The 12697-nt window shown below is 46.1% G+C and overlaps 1 protein-coding gene across 2 annotated transcripts in view; it reads right to left on the bottom strand.

Moving 5' to 3' along the window:
* The window catches only part of TMC5 (transmembrane channel like 5), a 571516-nt gene that overhangs the window by 24991 nt on the left and 533828 nt on the right, over positions 1-12697 (bottom strand). For both annotated transcript variants that reach the window (XM_078665241.1, XM_078665242.1), the window contains exon 19: positions 4992-5070. In XM_078665241.1, coding sequence (XP_078521367.1) covers positions 4992-5070 — 79 coding nt within the window. The remainder of the gene's footprint in view (positions 1-4991; positions 5071-12697) is intronic.

Consider the following 12697-nt stretch of genomic DNA (forward strand, 5'->3'; position numbering starts at 1 on the left):
TTCCAGGTGGAAGTTGAGGTCTCCTAGTAGAATGTAGTTCTCGGAGGCGAGGGAATGTGGACTGATGAAGTCAGTGATGTCTTCGCTGAATTGTTTACGGGTTCCTGGAGGTCTGTAGATGAGGGTGCCTCTAAGTGTGGTCCAGGGGTCGGTGTGGATCTGGAAGTGGAGGTGTTCGGCGGTTGTGAGGTTGTCGTCGGAGCTGGTCGTGATTTTGATGGTGTTCTTATGGACGATGGCGATGCCTCCTCCTGTTTGGACGGTGCGGTCTTTTCGGATGATTTTGTAATTGTCCGGGATGGCTATGGCGATATCGGGAGTTGATGATGCGTTCATCCATGTTTCAGTAAGGAAGGCGACGTCCGGTGATGTAGTGTCGAGTAGATCCCAGAGTTCGGTGGCGTGTCTGTGGACCGAGCGGGTGTTCAGCAGTATGCACTTCAGGTGGTTGGAGTCAAAGCTGTGTTTGGGGTTAGTGGATGTGGTGTGGGTCTTGATGCTGGAAAATTTGCAGGAGTGGCAGGTGAAGGGTCCATGGGTGTGTCCTGGGGCAGCTACGCAGCATAGAGGTGTGCGTCCGAGGTTCTGGGCTTGGAGGGTAGCGGCGTCATACGTTATGCGGGAGGAGTGCGGGTTGCGGGGACCAGGGAGTCTGGTGCTGGGCGCGGTCCGGGCATAGACGGGCTTACCTTTGGCGCACCTTCGGCGCGCATGGGGCGCGATCGCTGCGCGTGAACGCTGCGCGCAAAGGCATCTATCATATATGGATAGTGGAGGGGGAGGGGCGAGGGAGGGTCAGCTGGGGAGGCGGGGCGGGCAGTGGAGGACGGGCTCTGAGGCAACAACAATTAAGATGGCGGCCAGAAACGAAACTAGAGGTAGGCTGGGTCACAAATGGTCAACAAAGGCTGAGACAGTGTGTCTTGTTAGCGCGACGATAATCTGCACAAAAACAGGCAATGCAGCATACACAATACAGCACAAATATCGCAACAGTTTATGCGAGCGCGAGTCAAAGCGCCGTGTAGTATAATCACAAAGCGCTATAAATTTTATTCTAAGTCTACAGTGGCACTCGCACTATAGCGCTATGCTATTAGGAGGCAGCAGAATTAATGCGATAGTAGGAGGCACAGGAGCACGGTCAACAATACCAGGCAGGAGCTATGGTGAAGGGAGCGACCGCTTCTGAAAGCGCCAGGGTAGTCAAGTCATGAGTTTGTGTCTAGTCATCGTATTAAAGTTAATGCACAAGAAAACAACCTGGAGGGTGTGCAAAGTTTGCAGGGTAGGTGACCTAATTAAAAATGACAATGGTACTTTAAGTTTGAAGTGCCCGTGATTCGGCTTTCCTTTTACCAATTATAAAAAAGAGTTTGTATTCAAGACAAAGTGTATATGTTTTTAAGTTTTCTTTATAAAGGTTTGAAGGTTATTATGGCCTCATCTTAATATGATTCAGTCTTTGTCATAGCTCCTTTCCAAAATACTCAGTCTCTGTGTTAATTTGAGGTCTTTGACTCACAATAAGGTGTGGTATACTTTGCTTCTGAGCCATGACAGGCACGTGTTCAGTAGGCTATCCATTGGCCATTCATTGGTCTGTCTCCAGAATTTTTGGTATGTTCACTGTCTCAGGGAGGCCAAGAAAGAAGCCCTTTGCGCATTGAGGCAACCATTAAGGCAAGCGCCAATCACCCCAAGGACCTCTTCAGCATCGTCAGGGAATTCTCCTGCCCCACCACCAACGAGAACACAATCCACCCCTCTCAAGCCCTCTTTGGCGTACCACTTCCACCACAAGATCACCAACATCTACAGCAACTTTGACCCACAACCCACTGATATCAACCACCTCTGCACCCAATCCAGTGCCCCCACTCCCACCACATCATCGACCAAAAGTTACTCATGACTGAAGACACCATTTCCATCATGAACTCCATCCACTGTGGGGCCTTCACCAACCCCTGCCCGCTCCACATCTACAACCTAGGAATGGGGGTCAACTGCAGCGTCCTTACAGAAATCCGCAACACATTCTTTACCACAGCCACCATTCCCGATGTTTGGAAGCACGAGGAAATCAATCTCCTCTTGAAGAAACCCTTTGTCAACCCCAACTAACTAAAAAACTACCGTCCTATCTCGCTACTTCCCTTCCCCGGCAAGTTCCTGGAAAAAGCCATCAACTGCCAGCTCACGGACTACCTGGAAGAAAATAACCTGCTTGACCCCTACCAATCTGGCTTCCGGCCCAACCAGCAGCAACGGATGACATCAGACGCTTCCTCGACATAGGTGGAATGGCAGCGCTCCTCCTCCTCTACCTCTTGGCGGCCTTTGACAATGTCTCATACCACACCTTTGTCACCAGACTCTACCACATTAGCATCCAAGGCAATGCACTCCACTGGATCTCCTACTACCTTTCCGGCTGAACATAAGGATCCACATACCTCCCTTCTCCTCCACACCCAAAGACATCATCTGCGGCATACCCCAGGGCTCCTCCCTCTTCAACACCTACATGACACCTCTTGTAGACATCGCACGCACCCACGGACTCAATGTCATCTTGTACGTCGATGACATCTATCTCGTCCTCTCGCTCATAGAAGACACTGACACCACCAAGACCAACTTCCGTAACACTATGACCAACATCGTCATCTGGATGAAGGCCAACTGCCTAAAACTGAACTCGGACAAATCGGAAGTCCTCAGCTTTGGAAACAAGCCCTCCCCTTGGGACTGCATCTGGTGGCCCAACACACTTGGCCCCTCTCCCACTCCCACCAGCCATGCATGTACCCTCAGAATCATCCTGGGCATCTAACTGACCATGAAGCAGAAGATCAATGCTATCACCTCTGCCTGCTTCCACACCCTCCGCATGCTCTGCAAGATTTCTGATGAATCCTCATCTCAATCAGGAAGGCAGTCACCCAGGTCCTCTTTTCCAGCTGACTCGACTATAGCAACGCACTCTACGTCAAAACCAACTAAACAGCTCCTGAGCCACCTCCAGACCATTCAGAACAACAGCTAGACTCATCCTCAACCTCCCTAGAAAAATCAGCACCTCCTCCCCACCTCAGATCCCTCCACTGGCTCTCTGTCTGGGAAATAAGCATCTTCAAACTTCTCACTCATGCCTACAAAGCCCTCCACAATTTCAGACCCGTCTACATCAACAACCGTCTGACGTTTCATCAGCCAAGCAGGGAGATCCACTCTTCCACGCTAGCCCTGGCCCACATCCCCGCATCAACTGACGCCGCTGCAGAGGTTGTTCCTTCTCCTACCTTACCGCCAGGTCTTGGAACGACCTCCACCTACGCAGATCTCCCTCACTGGAGCACTTCAAGAAGAAGCTCAAGACCTGGCTCTTTGACCACCATAGCCACCCGGCCGAGGCTCACAAAACCCCAACACCTGTAAACTCCCTGGGGTGACAAGTTGTGCATTACAAGACTGTATGATTGATTGATTGATCAGTGGGTTACTCTTAACCTTAACCCAGGTACATACTTTAGTGCTCATGTGTAAAGGTATAGATGACTTAGATTGTATATTATGGTCCTCCATAACCAAAGGAATCAGCATTTATGCAAACATATCTCTGGCCAAGGATGACTACTTGCTTCACAGCCCACCTTAAGATATGAAACTCCTAACTCATGACTGCTTGGCTTAATCATTTTTGCTCATTCTGTTTGAATAGTACAGGTACATGAGGACCTCTGTAGTAAGCAAGCCAACCCATGTGTATGTTACATTGTTGGTTAAGCTACGGTGACTGGCTTTTACCGGTAGTTTTGTTTGGATGAAGTCTAGGCTAATTGCCCTTTGTCTAGTCTCCCCAAGCTACGCCTCAATTTTGTTAATCATCTGGCTTATTTCATTCTGTAGACCCACAGTTAGGCTGCACTGTGACTTTACTATAGCTAACAACTTAGCATTCTCCCTCCTATTTAATTCTTACTTTGCTCAGAGACCAGCAAGGTGCATCACTCCCTGAAATGGGCCTTCTTTGACCAGCTGGAGAGTGAGACTAACATTATGTGGTCTGCCACCTCAACTGTGATTCTGTAGGGACCATGGGATCACTAAACACCGGGAACCTTGTCACTACTGACCACTTACAAACCATAAAGGGGAAATCATCCTTAATTCTGTAGAAGATTTTTTCCACAACAAAACACCTACTGCCTTCGCTCACTTGTTTCCATCTTTCCATTGTCAGTATTAGGAGATCAGTCTATACGTTGGAGATCTACCTTTGTGGATTTGCCTTACCTGCAGGCCGCCAAATACCACTTCCCTCAATATGTCCTTCCAATTTAGGACCCAAGACTAGGGGATCTCAACTGTAATGATTCTGTTGCTACATAGCCCAGTGGTGGTGGACCGTCAATGATAGAGGCATGGCTGATTTGGTGCTGCTTCTGTTACATTTCATCCTGTTTATCTCTTTGTAAAGTCAGAACTATGAGTACCAGAAGGCAAGCAAAAACTAGATGAGCTATTCATGCACTGACCTGGGAATGTGTGAGTCGTGGTTGACTCTGCATGGACAGCCATCCAGCTTTGCGTGCCAGCTGGAGACCACCAAATTAGTGTCACATGCACTCATGGTGCTACAATTAATCCCACCAATTAGAAAGCCAAAACAATACAGCAATGAAAATCTTAGCATGGTTTTCTGCAAAGCACAGAGCTTTTGGGGTTCTTGTAAAAGTACTAGACAGACATGTGGCCCTCATTCATAGAACACAAAAAGGCCATGGAACAACACAACAAACGTGAGCCTCTGATTCCACGTGGTTTTAGAATATTTCGTAGATATTTGAGTAATCAGTGCTTTCTCATTCTAGTGAGCACACCTTCTTTAGATACATTGATTTACACAAAAGCAGAAACAGCATATTCAGGAAAATGTATGCACTTACAGACATTTAGTGGTAAAAAGTGGAAATGGAACATACATTGGCAATCTGTTCTTGCAAGAGCTTGACCATGATCTTTCTTCCTAGTATGATCTGCCAATACAGGTATGAGATAATTCTGCAAAAGAAAATAATGTGTAAAGAAGAAGCTTCACTGCCGATGCACCCTGAAGAGTTTTTTATACATATTATCATGGTCAGTGTTACTATATGATATTCTGACAATTTATTAGTGAAATCAAAACCATCTACAAATGAGAGCATGTTCCCTTAAAAAAGGAAAATAAACTTTTTGTTTTTCTTTTTGAAACATATCCTGCTTTCCTTTAAGGAAAACGGGCTGCATTAAAAAAAAATTGCTTTATTTAAAAGCAGTTACAGGCATGGTGGTCTGCTGACTCCAGCAGGCCACCAGCCCTGTGTTTTTGTGATTCCCAATGGGTTGCAACCTGAGACCTCCTACCTCAACAATATTCATGAGGTAGGTCTATTTGTGACCCACTAAGAGTCAGCTAAATGTGTAAACCACAAAATGTACATGGGTGTTTGCGATTACCAAATAGCGAACCGCAGAAATTCACTACTTGGTAATCGCAAACAATTACCTACATACATCTGGCCCTCAGGGTATTTTGAAATCAGTAATTCAAATCTAGACATAAAAGGATGCATAACTGCCTTCATATGGCCATTATTCCATTGCACAAAACCTTGGAAATTACCTTCACTTTAAATAAGCATTATAAAGCTAATAGGTTTCACCTTTACCGGCCACTATAAGAGCTACTGACTTTGATAATGCTTGTTTAAAGTTGGCAGGCATCTCAAAATGATTTCTTCCATTCTTTATTATTAGGAAAGGATTCAATAACCATTCAAAGATGTCCATATGCAGGGGGTACGCATGCACCAGCATCCATCTTGAAATAGTTTTGAATACTATTCTAATATTAACAAGCATTTGCAATGCAACCAGTCTTGCCTTTGGTACCTTATATGTATTTAGCTATGCAGCACATTAGCCTGGGTGCTGAAACGGTGATGCACCGTTACATCGCAACTTTTACAACGGGAGGCTTTTACAACGGAACTTTTACAACGCAGGATCCATTACATCGGATGCCATTACAACGCATGGCATTACATAGCAGATGCTATTACAACGCATGGCATTACATCGTAAGTATAGGTAAGTATTTAATTTTTTTTAATTTTATTAATATTAATTATAATTAAATATATTTATTTATGTTTTTAAATATTATTAATTTATTATTTATTATATTAATTAAAGTAATTTTTGAAATAAGTACAGGTGTACAGGGGTGTTTTTAGGTTTCAGGGTAGGGTTTGGGTTTTGGGGTACAGGAGTGTTTTTAGGTTTCAGGGTAGTGTTTGGGTTTTGGGATACAGGGGTGTTTTTAGGTTTCAGGGTAGTGTTTGGGTTTTGGGGTACAGGGGTGTTTTTAGGTTTCAGGGTAGGGTTTGGGTTTTGGGGTATAGGTTTCAGGGTAGGGTTTGGGTTTTGGGGTACAGGGGTGTTTTTAGGTTTCAGGGTAGGGTTTGGGTTTTGGGATACAGGGGTGTTTTTAGGTTTCAGGGTAGGGTTTGGGTTTTGGGGTACAGGGGTGTTTTTAGGTTTCAGGGTAGGGTTTGGGTTTTGGGGTACAGGGGTGTTTTTAGGTTTCAGGGTAGGGTTTGGGTTTTGGGATACAGGGGTGTTTTTAGGTTTCAGGGTAGGGTTTGGGTTTTGGGGTACAGGGGTGTTTTTAGGTTTCAGGGTAGGGTTTGGGTTTTGGGGTACATGGGTGTTTTTAGGTTTCAGGGTAGGGTTTGGGTTTTGGGGTACAGGGGTGTTTTAGGTTTCAGGGTAGGGTTTGGGTTTTGGGGTACAGGGGTGTTTTTAGGTTTCAGAGTAGGGTTTGGGTTTTGGGGTACAGGGGTGTTTTAGGGTTCAGGGTTGGGTTTGTGCTTAGGGCTAATTAAATTATATTTACCATTTATAAATTAATTAATATATATTTATTAAATTAAATTAATTATATTATATTAATTACATTTTTTAATTACATTAATTAAATTAAATTAAATATTTTAATTAATTTATTTTAATTATAATGTTTAAAAATATTTAAATTAAATGAATTTCATTATATTAATTAATTAAAATTAATTACAATTTTTATTAAAATTAAATTAAATAAATAGATTTAAATTTATTAAATTAAATTAATTACTATTTTAAAATGTATTTTAATTAAATTAATTAAATTAAATTAATTAAATTAACTTAATTACATTTTTTTTAAAAAGATATACTTACCTATACTTACGATGTAATGCCATGCGTTGTAATAGCATCTGCTATGTAATGCCATGCGTTGTAATGGCATCCGATGTAATGGATCCTGCGTTGTAAAAATTCCGATGTAACGGAATGCGTTGTAAAAAACCGCGTTGTAGTGACACCAATCCGCTGAAACATCTACTGTTCTTTAACATGGAGGGAAAGTAAGCACCAAACTGTGTGACACTCCAGGTATGGGAACACATGGAGAGAAATGTTGCCTTTCAGCGGGAAACAGTATAGTCCAAAGCTCTGTTTTGAATATAAATACATGATTTAAAAAAAATATTATTGTCTACGGGTGCTTCTGGAAGACATTTTCAATGGACTGGAATCTAGAGAATGCAAAAGTTATTCTGGTATTTTACTGGCCTCTGCTGGTCGTTTTCTGTCAAGAAACTCGAATAGAGGTAGTTGCCAGAAAAATGTAAAAAAGAAGGTCCCTCAGTAGAAAGCAATTCTGGTATTTGACTGACCTCTACAGGACGTTTTCTATCAAGACAGTTAATTTGAGGCAGTTTAACAGAAAAAAAAGTCCCTAAGGGGAAGCAGACAAGTCCTAGGGCTGATCTCCAGAGCCAAAACAGTACATACACATATAAGTATATACTAAAGTATATACAAGAGGTCTCAAAAGCTCAACCTAAAAAACGATGACCCATTCTAAAATGGCAGACATATCTGTGTCTGTGTGGGATGCAGGGCACTGCAAGCAGAAATGAGTGGCATGGTAGTAGTGTCTGAAAATGTGCTGGGCCTTTGCCAAAGTAAAAAAAAATCTGTAAAAGGAACAAATAGTGTTTATTTAAAAAGAAAGAGTACAGTGACCCACCAACCCTTACACCAAAGGGGCTATTTTTAAGACGGATGCGCACATAGTGTACGAGCAAAATGCCATTACTCACAGAGAAAGGTGACCGTTTCTGAATGAGGCTGACCCTCTGCCCCATCTATATGCTCAGGTGGGAGGAAGCAAAATATGAATGGCAATGTAACAGACCGATCGATGATGGCTGCTGACTCTAAGTTCATCAATGTATGCATACTTATATATGGGTTTTATTTGAGAATTAAACAAAAATATGAGCTGGAAAGACAGCTACATTTTCCCTAGGGGCCAGGCATTGAAAGAGTGCCTATTCATGTGAATATTCTGTCATCACCTTGCAGAGATGTGAAACAAAAAGGGGAGCCACCAGCATGTAAACATTAAACTTCTTCACAATAGCAACTGCATTTTCACTGTGCAAGAATAAAACAGCCAGCTATACAATTTCCAATCCATTAAGTAAATAGTTAATATGGGAAATGTACAAAATACATCTATTTGAATATTTGGGATTTTACCTGGGCAATTGTGGGCGTTTATGCAAATACACCATGTGCACATTTGCAACTCCTATGTTAATTTATTTTCTTTGTTATCAAGTCTTTAAAACAGTCACATATATTTCTTGCTGATAGACTTAATGCTATATTATCCACTCACCAACTTGGCTCTACAACGGTTTCCTTCTTGTTAGTCAAAGACTGCTACTTATTTGAGCGATTTCTTGATGACATATATCCTCTGTTAGCAAAAAAAACTCTATGTTCAGTGGAGGCATGGTGTTCTACCTTTGCGAGCTCTAACTAGTATGGTCACCCTCTCCCCCAAAAAACTGTCCAGCATGCAAATGTGATACTGAAACCGAGCTTCACCTTGTATTTTTCTGCCCGGAGTATCACAAGGCTAGGAAGCACTGGCTTGTCCCTTTATATAATAATTTGGGTTTCCGAAAATGCATGCAAGCAATCAGACACAACTGGTCCTATTGTATTTGCCGTTTCACAATTTTTGGCAGCTATGTGGCACAAGCGCAGATTTTTAATTGCTCGAACTTAAGCCTGGATTGACTGCTCATGGCCGCATATTGTGTTGTGGAGTCTGCCACATGGGAGCTGTAGGGGACGTCAGCAGAGCTACCCGGGAACCTTTCTCCGGCCCTCGAGGTGTGGGGCGGCGCCAGCTTGCCTGCAGTGGGACGAAGGGACTGAGACCGACGGAGCTCAGGCCTTTAGTGAGTGCAGGCCAACTTTCGCTCTGCTTCCAGGAATTTGTGTGGATACACTTTCACCACCACTCCCTACTGGACGCGCCTAGCATAGACAATTACGCTGCCTCCAAGTGTCCATTCCTGGGCTACCCGGACCCCGTTGAGGCGCTCCTAAGGGGTTTCCCCCCCTGCTTTGATGTGTTGCGACTGGCTCCTCCTCTGTGACTCGGCTGCCCTAGAGGCTCTCATTGCTCCTCGCCGTACACCTGGGATCCTGAGAGCATGTCCGTGGCCCCCTGTGTGTGACCATCGTTTAAGGAGCGGCGGGGCTTTGAAGAGACCCGCAGAACAGACAGGGCACGCTGATCCTGGTCCAGGGGCCCGCCTGGACTGCTGGTGATTGCCCGGCCGGCGAGAGGCTCTCGCGCGGAGGCGCCTGGCCCTCTCGGAATCACTGTGCCACATCGGAAATCCAACCAGGGGCGGACGCCACAATACCCTGAATCCTACTTGGAGGGGCGGCTGACAATACTGCAAGTAGTGTTCCTGACCCCCACATTCTATCCTTCTGCAGCCGATCGTCCTCGTCCCCTGTGGCCCGTTGGACCCACGATCTCTCCCGAGACGTAAACCTTAAACGACGTGGAGAACGCTTTTCCTCCTCCCTACGACCGGTGAAGGACCCCCCTCTCCACGCAGTGCGCCTCTCTAAACAGCGCCAGTACACCCTCCTGATAGACCTCCACTCCACGATGGCCTCTAACAGGGGAAATCGACCCCCCAACCAAAAACAAATCAAACTATCGTGGGCCTCCAAGGGAGAGTCTAAAGACACTGCCCCTGATGCACTATCTAAGGCAGCCTCCCCCCCTCCTCCAACGAGGCCCCCAACTCTCGACGATGTCATGGAGGCTATCGCTGGAGTCCGCTCCTCCTTAGAGACCCGTATTGACTCTGTGAACATAGAGGTGACACTGCTACGGGCGGACCTCCGCAAAATGGATACCAAAGTAAAAGATATCGAAGTCAAGACCCTGGCGCTAGTCGACAACACCTCCACACTACAGCAGCAAGTCACCCAACTCCAGAAGCAACAAGAACAAATGGAGACACTCCTCGACGATTATGAAGGGCGCGCAAGACGCAACAACCTCCGCATCCTAGGTGTCCCGGAGCGCCTTGAGGAGCCGGCTGCCGACCTCTTTGTAGAGAAACTGGTGCTCCAGCACCTCCAGCCAAAACATCTCTCCAATTATTTCTCCATAGAAAGGGCACATAGGGTTCCCGGGGGCAAACCGAAACCTGGGGCTCCCCCCGCCCTATCGTCGCCCGGGTCTTTAACTTTCGCCACCGGGATGTCATCCTTCAAGCGGCGCGAGCGGGACCACCATTGCGAATTGACAACGCACAGATCATGCTCTTCCCGGATTTCACCGTGAAAGTGCAGGCTCGTCGGCGCAGCTTCTTGGAGGTGAAGAAGGCACTCCGTGAGCAATCCATCAAATACTCCATGCTGTTTCCAGCGAGATTGCGAATCGAATCGGAAGGCAAGACCTGGTTCTTTGAATCCCCTGCTGAAGTATGGGATTGGCTTGAGGGGTGGCGTCAGTCCGCGACCACCCAGAATAGGCACAGGAAATCCGCAGATCGCACGGACGCCGAGATGCAACCTGGCAGTCAAGATCTATTTACAGACAACACGCAGGGTGAACAGTGATGTATGAGGACAGTACTTCTCGAACGGCTGCGGCGCCCTAGCTCTCAACCGTCCGCAATTGCCACAACAGTTATGCTGCTCCTGTTTGTCCAGAGACCCCATATTGATCCATCGACGAGGGATCCGTTCATGCTTTGGTTCACTGTATTGCCAACACCGCTGCAGCTGCCTGTACTGCCCAGGGCCACACCTTACTACTGGGTCTACACCTTATGGATGTGTTCTCATTCAATCCTCAAGCTTCCGGATATTCCTTCAGGTCACTGATGTGAACCTAATCTTGTGACCCGGTAATCCTCCTCTCCGGGGAAGACCCCATCCTGCAGTCCGCAACCCATCCGGATCCACGCATATCCTTTCATTGGTCCAGATGTACCTCTATATTTTGTCTGACTGTTTGCTTAGTGGCCCGATGCACGGTATTAACTTAGCAGGTTAATTTGTGGCATAACAAACTCACCTATCAGGCACTCCCGAGTAAAGGTATTTTTGACCCCATGGGTGAACTGTTGTAGAGTGGGATGGAGATGAACAACATGCCTAACCTGGGGAAGAAACGTTGCAGACTCGGACCTCTCTCACCTTATTGATAGTTATATACTGTTTACATACATGGGGCAGCGCATCCGGACGCAGTCAAACTGCCTACAATGTAATGAGAAGGGGCTCTAGCGTGGGCCGACCTGGGCCTAATGGTTAATAATTTCTAATATGTGAATGCTATTACTGTTATAAGACGTTTTCATTGCACCAGATGATATCATCCGTTCAATAGCTAGCGGGGGCACCCACGGCTCTCCACGTACCCCATCAATGTTCGGGAGGGCGACAGGCACTCTGCCTAGTTGGGGTGTGGATAGGTTCAAGTCTGCGGGCAGGGGGGCAGGGAGGGGGGCGGAAGGGGGGGAAATGAGAAGGGGGGAGGGTAGGGGGGAGAGGGGGGTAGTTGAGAAGTTTACCAAGTCAATGCTATGGTTTTTGGCTTTATTTTTGTTTGTATATTGCAGAGAATCTATGACCATGGAACGTACTATGCAGCGATGCACACCGTCACGGCACAGTCCACACTTCCTACCAGACAATACCGGCTCCCTCCTTAGGGAGACTATGGTGTTGGCGAACCTAGCTCTGACTATGCCGCTATTTCTGGCTTATTTCCTGTTTCCACGCCGCACTGGTATCTCTGATGAGGTCCTCTCTACACAACGTTCGACACCTTCACAAAGCACCTAATACCCAGCGGTCGGCCACGCCAGGTCCCTTCCTAAACCCGCTATGGGCATACCTGAGACAGCCATTTTCTATAAGGCACAACTGGTGCCCCCAAGACCACCAATCCGCACACACCCTCCGTCCTTTGAGCCACCATGACACCCCCATCAACGACATCTCTCTCACTCATGACGTGGAATGTCAATGGCCTTGGCAATAGAATTAAAAGAGGGATAGTTATGCAATATCTTAAACGCCATGCTCCAGACTTGGTCCTCCTCCAAGAAACGCACCTGATGGGCAATGCATGCCAAGTATTACACCGGGGAGGATATAAACTACTCGTACACGCAGGCTTCACCTCAGGATCTAGAGGGACAGGGATCCTGGTTCGGAAAAATGTTGCACTGACGTGTACAAAGAAGTGGGCCGA

The sequence above is a fragment of the Lissotriton helveticus genome, chromosome 10 (assembly GCF_964261635.1).
Source record: "Lissotriton helveticus chromosome 10, aLisHel1.1, whole genome shotgun sequence".
In the NCBI taxonomy this organism is placed as follows: Eukaryota; Metazoa; Chordata; class Amphibia; order Caudata; family Salamandridae; genus Lissotriton; species Lissotriton helveticus.